The sequence below is a fragment of the Typopeltis vanoorti genome, chromosome 23 (genome assembly GCF_054136105.1).
Source record: "Typopeltis vanoorti isolate ZY-2024b chromosome 23, IOZ_Tvanoo_1.0, whole genome shotgun sequence".
NCBI classification, from domain to species: domain Eukaryota; kingdom Metazoa; phylum Arthropoda; class Arachnida; order Uropygi; family Thelyphonidae; genus Typopeltis; species Typopeltis vanoorti.
The window spans coordinates 21983925-22001131 of record NC_143571.1 but is presented as its reverse complement, the minus strand read 5'-3'; the positions used below and the strand labels follow the sequence as shown (position 1 = coordinate 22001131).

Below are 17207 nucleotides of genomic sequence, written 5' to 3'. Positions count from 1 at the left end.
TTTATTTGCTTGTAATATTTAATTTTATCATCAACAATCCTATACAATTCTCTTATTTTGTATAAAAATCCATCTTGTAGCACTTAGGAGGGCGAAGGACGCTAGCGGCACTGTGTTTTCCACAGTGTCATATTGCATATGCACGTCATAGTGAGATGCGAGCTATTAGCGTAATGCGGCACTGTCCATCGCGCAGCTCCACTGTTGTTTATATGCAGTTTGCGCCAGTAGTAGTAGAGTGTTCGTAGTGCTTATCGTGTTTACTCCGTCTCTTTAAATTGAACATTACAATTAAAGACAACATTTGTTTATAGTTTTTAATTTAGAACATTGAGGTTATGATAATGGATTTTATTTTTAAGTAATTTTGAATTATACCAAACTATAATTTTATCGATAATAAACAATATTGTTTCGTGTTTAATTCTTTTTCATTTTCACCATAATTTTGATATTTTATCGAAACACGTATACACCGTACTTACAGTGTGTACGTATATTTCGAAAGTTGCACTACTCCCACGATTTCAAGCCACGAGCGGCCACTGCTGCTAACAATACCAAAGTTGGCTGTATGCAAAGACAAGGCATTTTGTTTTTCACAGAACTAAAGAATTTGAGTTTGTGTCGAAGATAAAATCAAGGTTGCAGAGGATGAATTCTCTAATTTTGACTATCGAACTTAGCCTATAGAAGAATGTAGAGACAGTTTTTACCCTTTTTTCCCCCCTTCCAAAAATTTGGAGTTTTCTCCAGCAAATCACGAATCGTTCGATAACAATGATAGACAATACCTGTCACTATGGCTTTAATTTTCCTGCTTATTATTAAATAAGCCAAACTCCTAGAAAAATAAAATTCCTCGGGAAGACAGTTGAACTTTCAATTTTGTCTCAACAATGCCTTTCACTAACTGGTGTTTGAACGTTAGAATAAATGTAATGGGAAAACTGTGAGACTACATTCACAACTTATATTCAACTCATTTATTCACAACTTCTAACACAGGATGCAACTGAGCAGAAAGAATAGAAATATAACGTTTCCTTAATATTAATAGTACTGATGACCAAGTAATAAAAAAAAAAAAAAAATCTGACATGTCTTACAAAAACGTCGATGACCATTTTATTTGAAATTCTAGAATTGTTTTTTTTTAATATAATTTTAAAGCATGACATAAAATATACCACTAATTCCAATAAATGAATAATTCAGTTCTCATCATTCCCAGAAATTACGAAGTAATGAACAAGCAGTCTCGAGGGGCGGAAAAACCAAAGTACATTCTTGAAAATATCAAGAAAAAAAAATGACGTTCGATTCTTTGAGGAGACTACTCAAATTCACAGAATTTTTTTTGGGGGGGGGAGACAGGGATGATGCAACCTCGTTTTTCGAGTATAGTTGGCACATTAGTGATAAAACTAGCAAAAATATGTAAGAAATGACATCGAAAAAAGTCATGAATTTTCTAAGAAGTTTTTTTATATTAATTTCAATTTTATTTAGAAAAACTTAGTTGCAGTTCACCACAGGTCAAGTTTCAGGAATAACTGGAATTAAATTATGGGTATCTACGAGATCGTGCAATTAAAAAAAAAAAAAAAAAAAAAAAAAAATCGTAAAAGGTTATTACAAACTGCAACATACATTTTGTTTAAAACGTGTGCCACATATGTTGTCGTTTTTAAATAATTTACCATTAATTCTAGCTCATGAATTATTAGCCAAGCATCAGCGAAATGGATACTAATTTTTCTTTCTAGAGTATTTTTTTTTTGGGGGGGGGGGGACACTTGACTGGAAGCTAACGATCTGCTATTTTAGGCCTAGGATGTCAGTGGACTGTATACTTGTACATTACGTTCGTAGATTGTCATGAAATGTGTCATTAAAATAAAAAATAGGTCGTTGGCGCCTAATCGTACATGAACCACTCATTTTTTTTTTTTTTTAAAGATTGTAATTCGCTTTTTAATGCATAAAATCTTCTTCAAAAATTATACAACAAATACGTTACCCCCAGAACAAAGTTTCTTAAAAAGTGAATATGGTATTAGTCTCAAAATAAAATAGTATTTAAGTAATTAATTTTATTAAATAACATAAATCAATTAATTCTTTACTCCATTTTTCATTCCAAAAAGACATTTATTTAGCCCTAAGTTTTTAAAAATGGGCTGCCATTCTTCACTCTTCTTCATCACGGCAGTTAAATGCATTTCTAGCTGCATGTTTAAAGAAGGATGATACAAGAATATGACAGAAAATGGCGCAAATCTGTTATTTGATGTCTTTAATCTATCCACACTACACTAACCTAACTCGCAAATATTTGGTATTGTCTGGAATTACGGTCAAGGTTCTGATGCAGGCGCATTAGGCCTGCCACTCATCTTATATTCTCCAGCTCATTTAACCCTTCAAATCCCAGCCTTCAGAGTTTCGAGAGACCTTGCCACTGCTTTAAGAGATTGGCTAATTCACTCTCAGATGAAAAGCTCTTTATATCAATCCTAGACAGGATTTGAATCAAGATTTTTCCAGCCGAAGGGTAAAGTTATTACTAACTGAGCCATGCAAACATATTTTTGTGTGTTTTCTATCTGACTTACCTCTTTGACGGGAAGCGGTAAATTCAGCATTACTGAAAAAAAAATCTATAAAATTAATCTAAAGATTGTCATAATGAGATTTTCGAACTCAGATCTTTTCCTAACCGAAGCGTGCACGTTGGTCCTTCCTTCCAACTACACTATGGAGTTGTGGAATTAAAATGATATTTTAATCTCATAGTTCATAAAAGGTTGTATTTATCTTAAGGCTATTTCAACATCTTTCTCATGAACACTAATTACTCTGATTTCATTACCCTCTTCTTACAGCTTAATGTCTCAGATTGAATTTAATGAAAACACGACTGACGATCGACAAAATCGAAGTGATAATTAAAATTTTTTACTAAATTTCCGAAAAAAAAGTTAATTGTAAGTGTATATTTTGCTGTTTACTGTAAATAGTTGATTCTTTATCAAACTTATTTCAATTAACGTTCAGTGTCTATCTAAATTTCAATAGTATCAGGACCAGAAATCTCAGAGTTGAAACTTCGCAATAACTATTTTAGTATTGTCAAACTAAGTAATTATATAATATTTAAGAAAGAAAAGTGGAAGATCCATTCGTAAATTAAACTGGTTATTGCTCTCTTAAAAAATTCTTACATTTGTGGACTTTCTTTTTACTGTTGCGCCCCCTTCCCCGCAAGATCATTGCGTAATTTATGGACAGGTCCTAAACACTAACGCAACTAGATTTTTGGCGCCTTCAGTAAATTTGTAGCTAAGTGCCTATTTTTATTTTAGTGTGACTATTTCGATAACTGGTACAGTATCCTGTCATTGGCACCCTTCTAACATGCTCTTAGCAACTTCCCCAATAAACCAAACTGTTCCTACGCCACCTGAGTCCTAATTTGTGGAAGAAATAGAAAGGTTAACTTTCTGATCTTCTAGGACACGAACTACTTTTCACAGAAGTGGGCGTAGGAAAGAGTACAAACTTCAAGCTGCAGCACCCACTGTGGGAAAGAATACAAACGGTTGCTAGACGACAAGTAGCATTATAAGGTAGTTGACATTTGCGTTCAAAACCAGTATAGTTTGATATTAAGTTTTTTATTCGAATAACTCGTGTTGACATACGGACATCTTAGCGAGATAGAGAGAAAAAGAGACATGCAGCTGAGATTAATTCCGAGATGAGTAATATCCCTATTAGGAGAACCATTGTAGGTTCATTCACCAATCATAATTTAAAAAAAAAAAAAAAAAAAAAATTTTTTTTTAAAGGATCCATTTAAATTGAATAAAATTATTCTCTTCTTATTTGTTTTAATTTCATTCGGTCTTCCAATCTTTATAAAAGAACTACCATTTGGTTCTTAAAATTAGAATGTTATCTATTCAAAGTATGTATCGCTTTGGGAGCTCCACTTATTTCAGAAGTGTAATTTTATAATTCTCTATTTTATTTATTTTTATTTTTTTACAATTAGTTTTAGCGAATCTCTTAAAATGTTTCCTTGTTTAATTGGACTTTCAGAGTCCATATGTACTAAATGAACTGTAACCGAATTAAAAATGTCTTAAATTCGAGTGATTTTCGAACGAACTGAAAATATTTAAGTAGCAGTATTCACTGTTGGATGGCCTACTAATTCAGAAAAATTGTATTCATTTGTATCACCTTGACAACTCAATCATGCGATTTTTACACGCAGCTTAGACTTGAGGTACACATTTGAGGATGAAAAGCGCTTTTTTTTTTTTATGTATAATGATCCATTTTGGAAAAATCCCAAGTTCGATTGCCGTTTCAGTACCAGAGGCATCTCTATATGGCAGTTCACTTAAAGGTAATTGACCGATCCACACTGAGTTATCTTTGCATTATGACTGCCCCTTCCGCCATTTACATATTCGGCTCGATAACGTACCACATGGTAGTAACGTCACGTGCGGCTACTATAAATGGGCACACACCTATTCTCTGTACGTAATCAATAAACGTTTGGAAGTGATGTGTAAATGCGGGCAGATAGTTGAGGCCCGGAGGGCAGGTGCCAGTATTTCGGAAAGAGCTGCACTTGTTGGTGGTTCCCTGTACTAATGTATCAAGGGTGTACCAGGACTAAATTAACCACGAACAGACATCCAGCAATAGAGTTCATAGGTTAGTCAATCGTAGTTGATCCTAGAAGTGAGCATCGGGTATTACGACTGGTATCTCAGCAGTGACTTGCAACAGTCACACAGCTCACCCACCAGTACAACAGCGGGGAAGTTCCGCTCATTTCCACATGCACCATGCGCCGTACCTTGCTTCGTATGGGGTTACACAGTCTGAGATCAACTAGGGTATCCATGATGATGGCAAAGCATCGTAAACAACGCCTCTCATGGGCCAATGAACGTCGTTAATGGACCCTCGACAGATGGTATGTCATCTGGAATGATGAGTCCCGTTTCCTGCTACACCATGCTGATGGCCAGATTCGCATTTGGCATAAACACCGCCAAGCCCTATCCCTTGGTTGCACAGTTGCGTTCAACAGGCGTGGAGTTGGTGTTATGGTCTGGGGAGCTTTTCCTTGGCACGTTGGTTATCATCTCACAAATACTGAATAGTGAATCCCTAGGTCTGTTGGTTATCATCTCACAAATACTGAATAGAACGTTACAGGGATCTATTAGCCGACCATCACCATTCATATCTGCATACCTTGACCACAGTGCCAACTTTTAACAGGACAACGCACCTTGTCATCGGGTTCCTACAACTGCAGCGGATATGAGTCAAGTTATGCATGGAGGATGCTCGACACCCTGTGGAATCTGTTCCTATGCTTCTGCGAGCCGTGAATGCACAGAGGTGCACCACCAACACGTTATTAGGTGAGAGTTCCTGATATAAAGCTAACTGGGCGTAATATGGAGTCAGAAGCTTTCTTATGGAAATGAGAGTAACTTTCACCGCAAAACAGACTTAAATACATCTGCTTAATAGCTACCCCCACATCATGGCCTTAGGGATGATCATTAAAACCAACCTGTAAGTAAACTTATTCGGAGTGAAGTTGCCCAGTTCTTTATAGCAACACTGATCGACTTGAAGACTAATGGATTAGTGGACGGATTGAAACAACTAATACTATTGGAATTGACGAGAATACAATAAGGGAGAAGGGAAAGACACGTAGTTGAGATGCAAAAGTGACGATGGGAGTAGATTATTTTGGAAATTGGAATGGAATTAAACAAATAGTGAGAAAGAGGAACAATTAAAATATTACCAATAATTTCGGATTTTCATCCAATTTTATTTATTTGAGAATATAAAAATAAGATTGAAAAAAGGATAAGATACATTTTAACTACTCCCCCGGGAGGGGGAGCGAGTAGTTGTTTAGTTCAGTAGTTGGTTTTTGGTCATACTCTAACTGATCTACACTTAACACGTTGAAAATCAAGCCAGGAAGGAATTTTTTTGCCTCAAAAAAAAAAAAAAAAAAAAAAAAACACCGGTCCAATTATAAGAAGAGAAAAAAAAAATGAAATTGTTTCGTAAATAAAAATGTTAACTATTTTTTCTTCATCGGTTAATTTTGAACCGAGAACCCTTATTAACAAATTAGAGGACTGAATTATGATTTTCAATCCGTTTGAAAATAAAAATTTCCAACTTTATGAAGATTAAAAAAAAAAATTGAATTTTTTTTTTTCAACAAAGTTTCTCAAACAGTCCTACTAAATATTTGCAAGTTTTAAACAGTGGGAGGGAAAGAAAAAAAAAAGTTCGGCCTGGCGGGGGAAAACGAGCATTATGCTTAACGAGTTCTTGGAAGTATTTTCAATAGTGTACGGTAGGGTTTCTCAAACTTTTCCTACAACGGAACACTTTACAAATCCTAAATTTTAACGGAACACCTTGGTTAGAGTCGAGTGTCATCGGTCTCGTATTCCATATAAAGCTAAGCGTGCACTATCGCCGCAGCAGGCTGTATCGCATCCCAAAAATCCGACCACGCACACTACAGGCGTGCTGGGCCGCATCGCATTGACCTTGCTTGTGACCGCACGTTTTCTAGAATAGATGCCTCCGTACTTCACTCGCTCTCGGAGGTGTCGACAACTGCGGGCGCCTGAGTCGAGGCCAGCGTGCGTTGGCCTTGACAACGCAATCCACACGCAAAGTGAGGAGCGCCTGATTTTCAAACATGTTTGAACTTGTCGCAGCATTTAAAACCATTCCACGCTCATATTAATTTTGATAATTTTTCACGGAACACTTATTCACTTTCACCGGAACATAGTTTGGGAAACGCTGGTGTACAGGTTGAAATTGTTCAGGGTAAAAAAAAAAAAAAAATGAACAGATCGACAAATATTTGTAATAATTCCCAATGCTGGTTAAAGTAAGATCCATATACACAGTCCTGAAATATTTTTATGGACGGAATTTTATTCAGCTACCGAATTCTCCCAAATTCGGTTTGTTGGAGAACTTTTCTAGCATTACAGATTGTTCGTAATATCCTCTGTAACTCAACTCGAATGTGTATCTTTAGACTAGGTTGTTAGGTAGAAGAAAAGTTTCTCTGCACGAGAACAGTAACTCAAGTGATCAGAAGACCATGAATTTTTTTAAAAAGCCTTGTGACCTCATAAGCTGCTGAAGCGGCTAGTGTATAAGGATATTTTAAAATTGCAAGCGTATGCTTTCCGAGCATTAATTATTTCTAAAACTTGGAGTAGGTGAATTTTTATGCTCGTTTATTATGAACGCATTTTTTTTATCATTAATAAACAAATGATAAACAGCTGGGAATATCTAAATTGGGACATCTGAGACTGCTATTGACAGATGCATAACATTAATGTAATTGATCTGATTTTAAGTAACCAAACACCAGATCATCAGTAAAATTATATAAATTGCTCTTTTAAACAACTGAGGTGACCTTCAGATTTTTTTTTCTGAATCATTTCTCAGGTGTTTTAATTGGATATTCTTAAATCATTTAAAGACTGGAAGAACAAGATAATTAAATGATAATTTGTTAAATAATAGCTTAGCAGCTGTCGTAACTAATATTGATGCCCATGTTGGCAAAGCTTCAAAGTTCTTGAAATCCAGTTTGGTCGGTGTTTTAATTTTCGTGAGGATGTTTAATGGTCTTAGAGGAATGCTCAAGATCTATGGTAATCTTCTGAGCAAGCTCACTTCTTAATTATTCCAAGGTTAATAAACATAATGATTAATGAATTATTTTTGTGTATTGAACCTTGAACGGTGATAAATCAGTACTGGACGGAGTTGTGATATTCAAATATATGCAACAGTTCTTCTATTGCGTAATTTTAAGTATGGATTTAAAGAGGGGCAATTTTTTTGGTGCGTTCAGTGCTCCAATGGGTGAAGAGCGCCGCCATATGATGAAAGCGAGTGAGGAAGAGAAATAAAATCACTTATAAGAACCGTAAAATTAATTTCGTATGTGCTCGCCACTAATTCAATATACGCAGTAACAAACTCAAGTATTTGTTATCGCGCACCCTCTTTATACAGCTTCCAAGGATGACTTCTTATTCTCCCTTCCCCCATCTTTTACCATTCTATGAAAAACCTCAACGTTCATCTTAAAAACACTTACCAATTTATGTCTCGACATGTCACCCCTCCTTCTGTCCACTCGACTGCAATTTGCATTTCTTCCATCTGTCTTCATACTCAACATTTCAAAAACTACCTTATTCAGTTGACTTATTTTTTTCGCCTCAAGCAGAAACTTTTAGCTTCCCTCTTTTTTGTTGATATTTCATTTTTTTTTTTTACTTCAAAATTAAAATTTTTTTATTCCATAAAAATACTTAGTTTTATTTTCACACACACAATCAAATTACAATATTGAAGATTTAAAAAAAATGATGGATCGGAACACTTGTAAGTACTTCCTCATTTACTTTGTTGGTGCTAGAGCCGATTCTACTTATGAAATTAATTAAGAACAAAAATATATTTGAGGTAATGTGCGTTTCCCTCCCCCATTATTGTTAAAATCCAAGAGAAATTTTCGTTTTTGGTTCCATAAATATGATCAATGTGTTCATGTTTCCTTTACCCAGTAAATATGTATGAAATAATAAACTATGACAAATTAAACATTTAATCAGAAAAATGTGAAAAATATAACATTTTAAATGAATATTTTTCAGTAGACTTCAAAAAAATAAAGCTATTAAACAACTATCGTTTTTTACTAAAAAAAATAATAATTTAAATTAAAAAAAAATAAGCCAGTGTGAAAAACAGCTACATGTTAAACTTTTTTGCCTGTTCATTTTTAAAAATTCTACTAAAGATAAAAGGAGTGCTGTGTGTGTGTGGGATGTAGAAGGCCGTTCCAGAGGACAAAGATAGATGGAATAAAAAAAGTAGAAGTAGGTTCAGTATGTGTTTGCAGGTGCACCACAGAAAGGTGTCGGAAAGCTTTTGCTCTTGTTTTAATAGGCCCAAAAGAAAGTGAAGGAATGATGGGTAGGTAATTGAGGGAAATGACCATTGAAGCATCTTAAGAATACAGTGCGTCTGAGAGAGACAGACAGAAATGAATCTGTAAGAGGGATCATCTATGAGCGCAATTACTGTCCTCTGGACAGCGTCAATAATTTTTAGGGAAGTTCTAGGTGCACCAACCCAAATGTGAGCAGTATTCTAAGGATGGACGGATTCAAGATTTGTATAGTTAGGATTTAATGGGTATAAAATAGCATCTTGAACGGAAGAGAATGCCTATTTTTTTAATACCGAGGAAGGTATTGATGTGATGTGTTTCTGTCAGGAGAGGCTGGAGCCAAATATTAGTTCAGGCAGACAAATCTGATCCAGTCTGGCAATTTTTGTTACTGAGGCTAGGTTGGGTGAGCTGAGATCCCTCTTGCGAAAGAAAAGACAATTCGTTTTAATGGCATTAAAGTTGACCAGTTTGTCCTTGCCTCGTTGAAGGATAATATGGAGATCAATGTTTAAGACACTGGGTTTTGATTATCTTGAAGTTTAAGATGTCTGAGCACTGCATGGTTTGTGAAAGAAAAAAAAATCACAATGTGGATATCGATGACAGTTTCGTATTCAAAGCGGTGAACTTTTTCTTTTCTCGTAGATTCACTAATTTTGTTTTGAAATAAATTCACTGGCATCCCTTTTGTTAGGTGCTCTGTTTGCAAACAATTTAAAAAAAAAACTTAAATTACTAAAATTCGCTATTGATAAGTTGTTCAAATGTAAGCGAAGGTTTCTGTATGGAAAAGCAGTTCTGGAGATATTTTTCGGTATTGAGACCACATATTTATTAAACAATAAAGAATAAAAAACCCGACAAGTTTCGTTCGTCGTAAGACTTACATCATCAGGGTAATGGTGTATAAAAGTTTAACACAACAACCAAAGATTAACCAACAAGCATGCAGTTACGAATGTATCATTTTGTATTCTGGTTCTCAACTAATGAACAGTTGTGAAGTAAAAAAAAAAAAACCCATCTAATGGACTATTAATTATCAATTAATCTTTGGTGGTTGTGTTAAACGTTTATACACCATTTCCCCTGATGATGTAAGTCTTACGACGAACGAAACTTGTAAGATTTTTTTATTCTTTTATTATTATTAAGAGAGCTCTCCAGGAAGCCTGAGACTCATTGAGGGAGGCCACATACTACAAACACCAGCTATCATACTTATTCTTGAATTCATTCACACTACTTGCACTCAAAACAACCAATGGCAATCCATTCCAATCAAGTACCACCCTCTGAGAGAAAAATCTAGCTCTCACACCCTTCTTGGCGGCCTTCATTCTCAGCTTCCAAGGATGCCCTTTCGTTCTTTCCCCACCCTCCATAAATTGAATAATTCCATCAACTGAAATCCTGTATGACCCTTTCAGAAGTTTGTAAGTCTCAACCATATCATCCGTCTTTCTCCTGTTTGCTAGTATCTGCAGTCTACAAATTCTCAATCTGTCTTCATAATCAGTATTCCACAATCCTGATATCATTTTTAACACTCTCCTTTGTACTCTCTCCAATATATCGGAATCACAACGGAGACCAGACCTGCGCACAATAATCCAAGTGAGGTCTTATCAAGGCCTTGTAAAGAGGCAAAATAGCAACTTCTTTACACGTGAATTGGTTTCGGCATTGCAATTAGCTTTTGAGTTGTATTTGTAATCTTTGCTACACAGCCCCTAAACTTCAACTTCTTGTCTATTAACACTCCAAGATCCCTAGCCTCGTCAGTTTCTTCTAGCCTAATCCCACCAATATAATACGACATTGGATATCTAATCATGACGAAGTGAATGACTTGCATTTACTGACATTGAACTGACACCAATTTTTCCATGCCCACATTTCCAGCCTATTCAAATCATTCTGCAAAGACTGCATATCAGCAGCATTCCTGATACTCTACCTATCTTTGCATCATCAGCAAATAACTGTATGTCGCTAGTCAAATCCTTCCCAGTATCATTAATGTACAAATCGAATAACAGTGGACCAATCACTGATCCTTGTGGTACACAACTTGTTACCTTAAACCTTGCAGACTCAGATCCCCCGTATACCACTTTTTGATATGTCAGTCACCCAAACCCATTTTCTCCAATTTATGCAGTAGTTTGTCATTACTGTTTAATAAACATGTGGTCTCAATACCAAAAACTGTCTCCAGGAGCTGTTCAAATGCTCCGAAATACCAAAAGATGCATACTGAGCGCAAACTCTTGACTGAGAAGTATCATGAGTTTACTATAGGTTATTTCCCCCCCCCCCCCCAATCGCCACCTTGATGCAATATCTTGCTATCTCGTATAATATGAGAAGTTTAAGATCTGTTCTCTTCCTATAACTCAGTGTTTCCCAATGTTTTTTGGACCATGCCCCACTTCAACGCCTCAAAGATTTTGATGCCCCCCCAGCATAATAGTCAACCAAGTTCTAAAAAAGAATAATATAAATATGTATTTTAAATAAAAAAAGGAACATAGGTAAAACTGTTTTTACTTTGACCTTCTTCAATGAATATAAATTTTATATTGCACTTTGTATATTATAAAACATAAATCGAACTGAACTCGGGAAAATAAAATCCAAGTTAATGAGATTCTTGAGCTTGATGTTTGGTGCAAAGAGTTTTTATTTGAGGTACTAATTTAGTCATTTTCAATCTCAAATTTCCATGGTTTGTGATATCCAGATTTCTTTTTTCAGTAGCAAGTCATTTACAGCACTAAAGCCACAATCAACTAAATATGACGACGGGAAGGGCAACAGTATTTTTTGTTTTTTTGCAAAACTAGTTGAATTTCGGTATTTCGTTTCTGTCTCGTCAGAAAGCCATGCCGTTGTTCCTTTTTACGTTGAATAAATTTCTAATAGACTCATCATTTTGCTTTTCTGAGAGTTCTTCTTGATACTACATTTATGTTGACTGTTGTACTAGTGATGTCAGCTTTTTTTCTCGGAAGGTCAGGGTTGCAACATCGACAATTTATCTCCAACAATGGTCAGTTTTTTGAGTATATCAGTGATGAGGTGACGAATGCAACATCATTTTCTAATTGCCCCACGTTGGGAAACACTGCTCTAACTGGAAATAAATCTAATACATAAATTCTAAAACATGGATCAAAGTCTGGAATTGGACAAAAAAAAAAAATCTTAAAAAACATTTTATGGCTTAACATCTTGTGGATTCGGTACTTGACTCCCAAGTACATGCTTATCTCTAATAGGTGGTATCAAATTTCTTTCGTTTCAACTAAAGGGGAGAAAGAGAGAGATGCGTGTCATAAACCTTTGACCGTTATTTTTTACTATTTTTTTTTAAATGCCCACGAAAATAAAAAATCACGGGGACAATAAGATAATTATTATTGTCCCCGTGATTTTTTATTTTCGTGACCCGATGTGTATTAGTTTAATCGTATGATTATTTTGAAATTTATCTCCATCTTTCCCTTACGTATAAACAACTCGTAGTTGAATTGCACTGATGTGTTATATAATATAAATGTTTTTCGTAGACTAAATTTTTGGAAGAGCCTCTGCAGCAGTTCAATTCAACTACGATTTGTTTATACGTAAGGGAAAGATGGAGATAAATTTCAAAATAATCATACGATTAAACTAATACACATCGGGTCAATTTTTCTCAAAATCTGTTTAAAGGGTATTAGGCGAACGCTTGTATTTCGTATTAAAAAGATGAGAGGCATATCATCAAAGTTCCAGTCGCTCATAGACGATCGAAGGTGGGGGATGAATTTAATCGCCCAGTGAGAGGGAAAAAAATCATTTTCTAACCGCGGTATAAATGTACTATAGGTTTACTTCCCACCTTTTATGGGTGGGAACCAGATAAAAAAGAAAAAAGTGTTCCTTATATTCACATAGTGAAGTTTTCCAACTTTTAGAAACTTTTTAAAATTCTTTCTCTATAAAGAAAAAGTTTAATCAATAATGTAACTTTCACAGGTTGCTAATCTCACCAAGCATTTGGAAAAGGCGGCTACCGACCTAAATGAAATGCTTTCCTCCTCTTGGAATGGTTTAGGAGTAATAGACTGGGAATCTTGGCGACCGATATGGGAATTTAACTGGGGTGATATGAAAATTTACCAGAATAGATCCATCCAACTAGTTCTTCAGAGACAACCTAACCTAACAGAAGCAAAAGCAAAGGAAATTGCAGAAACAAAATGGAATGCTACGGCTAGGTAAGTTCAGTGAAAGAAAATGCATACTTAATAGAAAAAAAAAAAGTTCTTTAACAATATTTATTTGCTGTTAATCAGAACAACTTTAATACATCAAGTTGTCACCCAGGAGCGAAGAAACTTTTTGAGCTTTCTAACTAATGGAGTTTAAAAGAAATCCCTGACATATCTGTAGACTGTCTATCCAGCAAAAGACAGACCAATCACCAGTGTCATGTCTGTTAATTGCATATGTTTTCTTCTAGCCAGTTGTCTGATCAAAAACCCCGAGGAACCGTGCGAGACCAACTAAACTGACCTTCAGTTGAAAAGTTTTTATAAAATTTTTTCGCGTTTTCGAACTAAGGTCTTGCCACCCAAAGGACATAGTCAATATCGACTGAGCTGGGGGGGGGGGGGGGGTACTCCCGAGAGAATACACGCAATTAATAAGAATAACAGCTAAACAGATTAAATTAAGTGCCCTATTACAACATCAGTTTTATACGAATACAGGTTACTTGGCCGTGAATGAAATGTTATTAAAACGCACAAAGAAGGTTATTTAGATGCGAATTATGTTCATCGTTATCAAATTATTTTAAATATGTGCATATTAATTAGCCACCCTATTAGTTAAATCAAACACGTCATTTCATCTTTTGTTTTCCACAGAGAATTTTTGCTTATCATGGCTGAGTTTAATTTGGAGATGTGTAATTTTCTTTTCATGTTCTTGCATTTCTTCAATGTACTAATTATGGTTATGCTTATCTAACACGACAATGAAGACTTGGAAACTGCAATGGTGGTTTACTCTCTCCCACCGAATTATTCTTGTAGGAATACATGATTTGGCTACTAATTATTTTTTAAAGCTTATTTAAAGTCGTTTTAACTTCTGGTATAATAAATACATAAAATTAGCAAAACCTAAGTTTGCTTTTAATCTCCTGTTATTTGTTCCAGCATTTATTTTCGACTCCTTCGTGGGTTTCAGGACTCATTGCTGAAGACCACCCTACACTGCATTTCACTATTCGCTCAACTTCATTCTATGCCTGAATAGTTTTTTTTTTTGTAAATCGCGTGGATTCTGCGGTCATCATTCATGTTTTGCGGGGGGGGGGGGAACCCACACTTCCTTATTCGACGGGCTAACTCACCTTCTAAAATGCCCGTTATAAAGATGTCTGCCATCGTCGTGATGTGAATCCAATCTGCTTTTGCAAGCAAAGCGTCATTCTTTCAACTGATATGAAATTGAGTCGCTTTTCTTTTGAAATATTTCATTTTCTTTCTAGCTTCTACATAAAAAAAAATTATTTTATCACAAATTAAATTAAAAATAACACTCCTAGTAATAAATACATGTTTATCAAAATTTTCTTTGAAGTCTGATCGGATTTTCCGTTTCCGACGGTAGGCGTTGCCCACAAAGTATTCCTGGTGAAATTTTTACAGGGTAGTTCACCATTGCTTTCCCCAACCCTCCCCCAATTTTATCGGTGCTCGGGACCGGCATATGGCTGTGACGCATTCATGACTGTAATCCAGTGTGGGGATTCTGGAGGACGAAAAATCCCGAGTTTCCGTATGAGACCGGCTAAACTCACCTTTCGTCGAAAGAGACCAGATATAAAGGTTCCTTACGTCACTGAAGGGAATCGAACCCAGGTCTTTCCGATCAAAGGGCTTCGATTATACTGACTGAGCTACGGAGGCACCTTTTCTTTGAAGTAATAAAAGATAATGAAAGATGCTTAATGCCACATTGGGATTCGAATGCACTACCTGTTGGTCTTGGGTCAGTAGATAAAAAAAAAAAAAAAAAAAAAAAAAAAAAAAAAAAACATCTAATAGATGCAAACTTTCTGATATTCGTTATCTTCAAATAAATTGAACTAGGGTTGAAAATAGAGGCTGGACTTGGTTGATTGGTCGAGTGGATAGCATATTCAATCTTCTGCTAATATAATGCAGGTTCGAATCCCGCTGTGGACATGGATAGTAGTTGAATGCTTTTATGTGGAGAAGAATTTCAATCCTCTGTTGGTGTTTAGTGTATGGTTACAGGATTATGTGAAAAAATGTATATTTAAATTAATAACAATAAATTTAGCTCATCAACAGTACTAATGTACTATAAGTTTTACAACCTTTCGAGGGTGGAAGTAACATACAATAAAAAAAAAGTTACCCTAAGAGATGGGATTTAATATAGATACTATAACTTTGGTTGAATTTCCTGTAAATGTACAGGAAATTCGACATGAAGCATACAAAATTAATACATAAAATACGAAATTTAACTAAATAACAGGAAAGTTCCGCAGTATATTGTTTACACAGTTGCCTGTGCACGAAGTTAAAGATAACACGAATATATGAAAAACAAATACGGCAGCATATTATACACCACAACGTAATAAACATCCTTAGACCAGGAAATGACAGTCAGTTATTAAAACGCCTTAAAAAATGCAAGATACTAGATTAGGATTCAGACAATTTTTTAAAGAAAATTGTTTATTAAGCAATAAACATTAAATAGTAACCATAAAAAAATTGTTTTTTAATACTGAGGGTTGGGGGGGGGGGAATATAGTGCCGTATACATCTTGAAGCAAGGAATCTCATTGAATCCCTTAACCTGATTCATGTTATCAAATTTTAATTTATAATAAGTTAAACTTTCATTGCGAATTTTTAATTTAAATAAATTAAAAGTGATTTCACGTGATTGTGCGAGAACAAAACGCCACGCAATATAATTAGCAAAGTTTTGTTTTTTTCCTCATCTCTTCTTACCTTTTTTTTAAGCCAGATTTCAACTTATCAAGACTAGTTTTCTGATTATATGACCACCATGAAAGCCCAAATGCATTCTATTATGCTATTTTTTCCCCCTCACTAGTTCTATGTTTCAATTTATTACTGTGAGCACTGTATTATGTCAGTTTCAGTTTTAACGTTTACTTCGGTAAATGTCGGTAAATTTTCTTTAATTTTATGAAAATTAAGCAATTATATACAAGCAAGTTTTTGCTAATGTTAGTACCATGTGCTATACGATGGTACCATTAACGAAAGCAATGAAAACAGACGACACACGTATGCTGTATATTTGGAATACGTAATACTCATCTTTTAATTTTTTATTTTCAAATAAACGTAGTGCTCGTTTTAATTACGTCGTAAATAATTAGCAATATGATCACAGCTGCTACAGTAACTGTTAATATCAGAAAGCTCATCCAAAGATAATTATTTATGATCTTTCCACAAGCCATCATACTTTATTACTTTGCGTTCACGTGGCAAATGACGTAACAGTATGTTATGCGCTGCTATGCGACTTTTTATATCTTTCTTCATAACTTGCTAATCTCGTTTAAACATAGTGATAAATAAATTCGTCGGTTTACGCTTTAATCTGGAATAAGCAGTTATTTCATCTACTAAGTGTGAAATTAAAGAACATTAAATACTTACTGAAACGCCCATTTAATTTATGAAATATCTAAATTTACGCACTTGAACATACCTAATCGGATATAAATTCTTTAACACTTTTCATTCCCCACAGGGATAGGCAGAACTTTTAGCCCGAACTTTCGAAATTAGTAGGTAATCAGCGTTTATTCGTTGGCAGTTGAGTTCATTTCTGCCGACGATTTGAAGACTTAGGAGTGACGAGAGCAATTTCTTCCATACGCACTTCTACCCTTAACTGATATTATTATTTTTTAATTCTGCGTTAAAAACTAAATTCTGGTGCATTAGGAAGGTCTGTCAATAACAAATGTCGAGTAACGTGGAAATCGTTTGGGAAAAATGCCTTAAATTCCTGTAATTAGCAAATAGAATCGAACCTA

The 17207-nt window shown here is 35.1% G+C and overlaps 1 protein-coding gene across 1 annotated transcript in view; it reads left to right on the top strand.

Moving 5' to 3' along the window:
• Nucleotides 1-17207, top strand: part of LOC150093676 (hyaluronidase-like enzyme CsHyal) — a 40083-nt gene that overhangs the window by 8306 nt on the left and 14570 nt on the right. The window contains exon 2 of the mRNA XM_090412740.1: nt 13109-13350. Coding sequence (XP_090268866.1) covers nt 13109-13350 — 242 coding nt within the window. The remainder of the gene's footprint in view (nt 1-13108; nt 13351-17207) is intronic.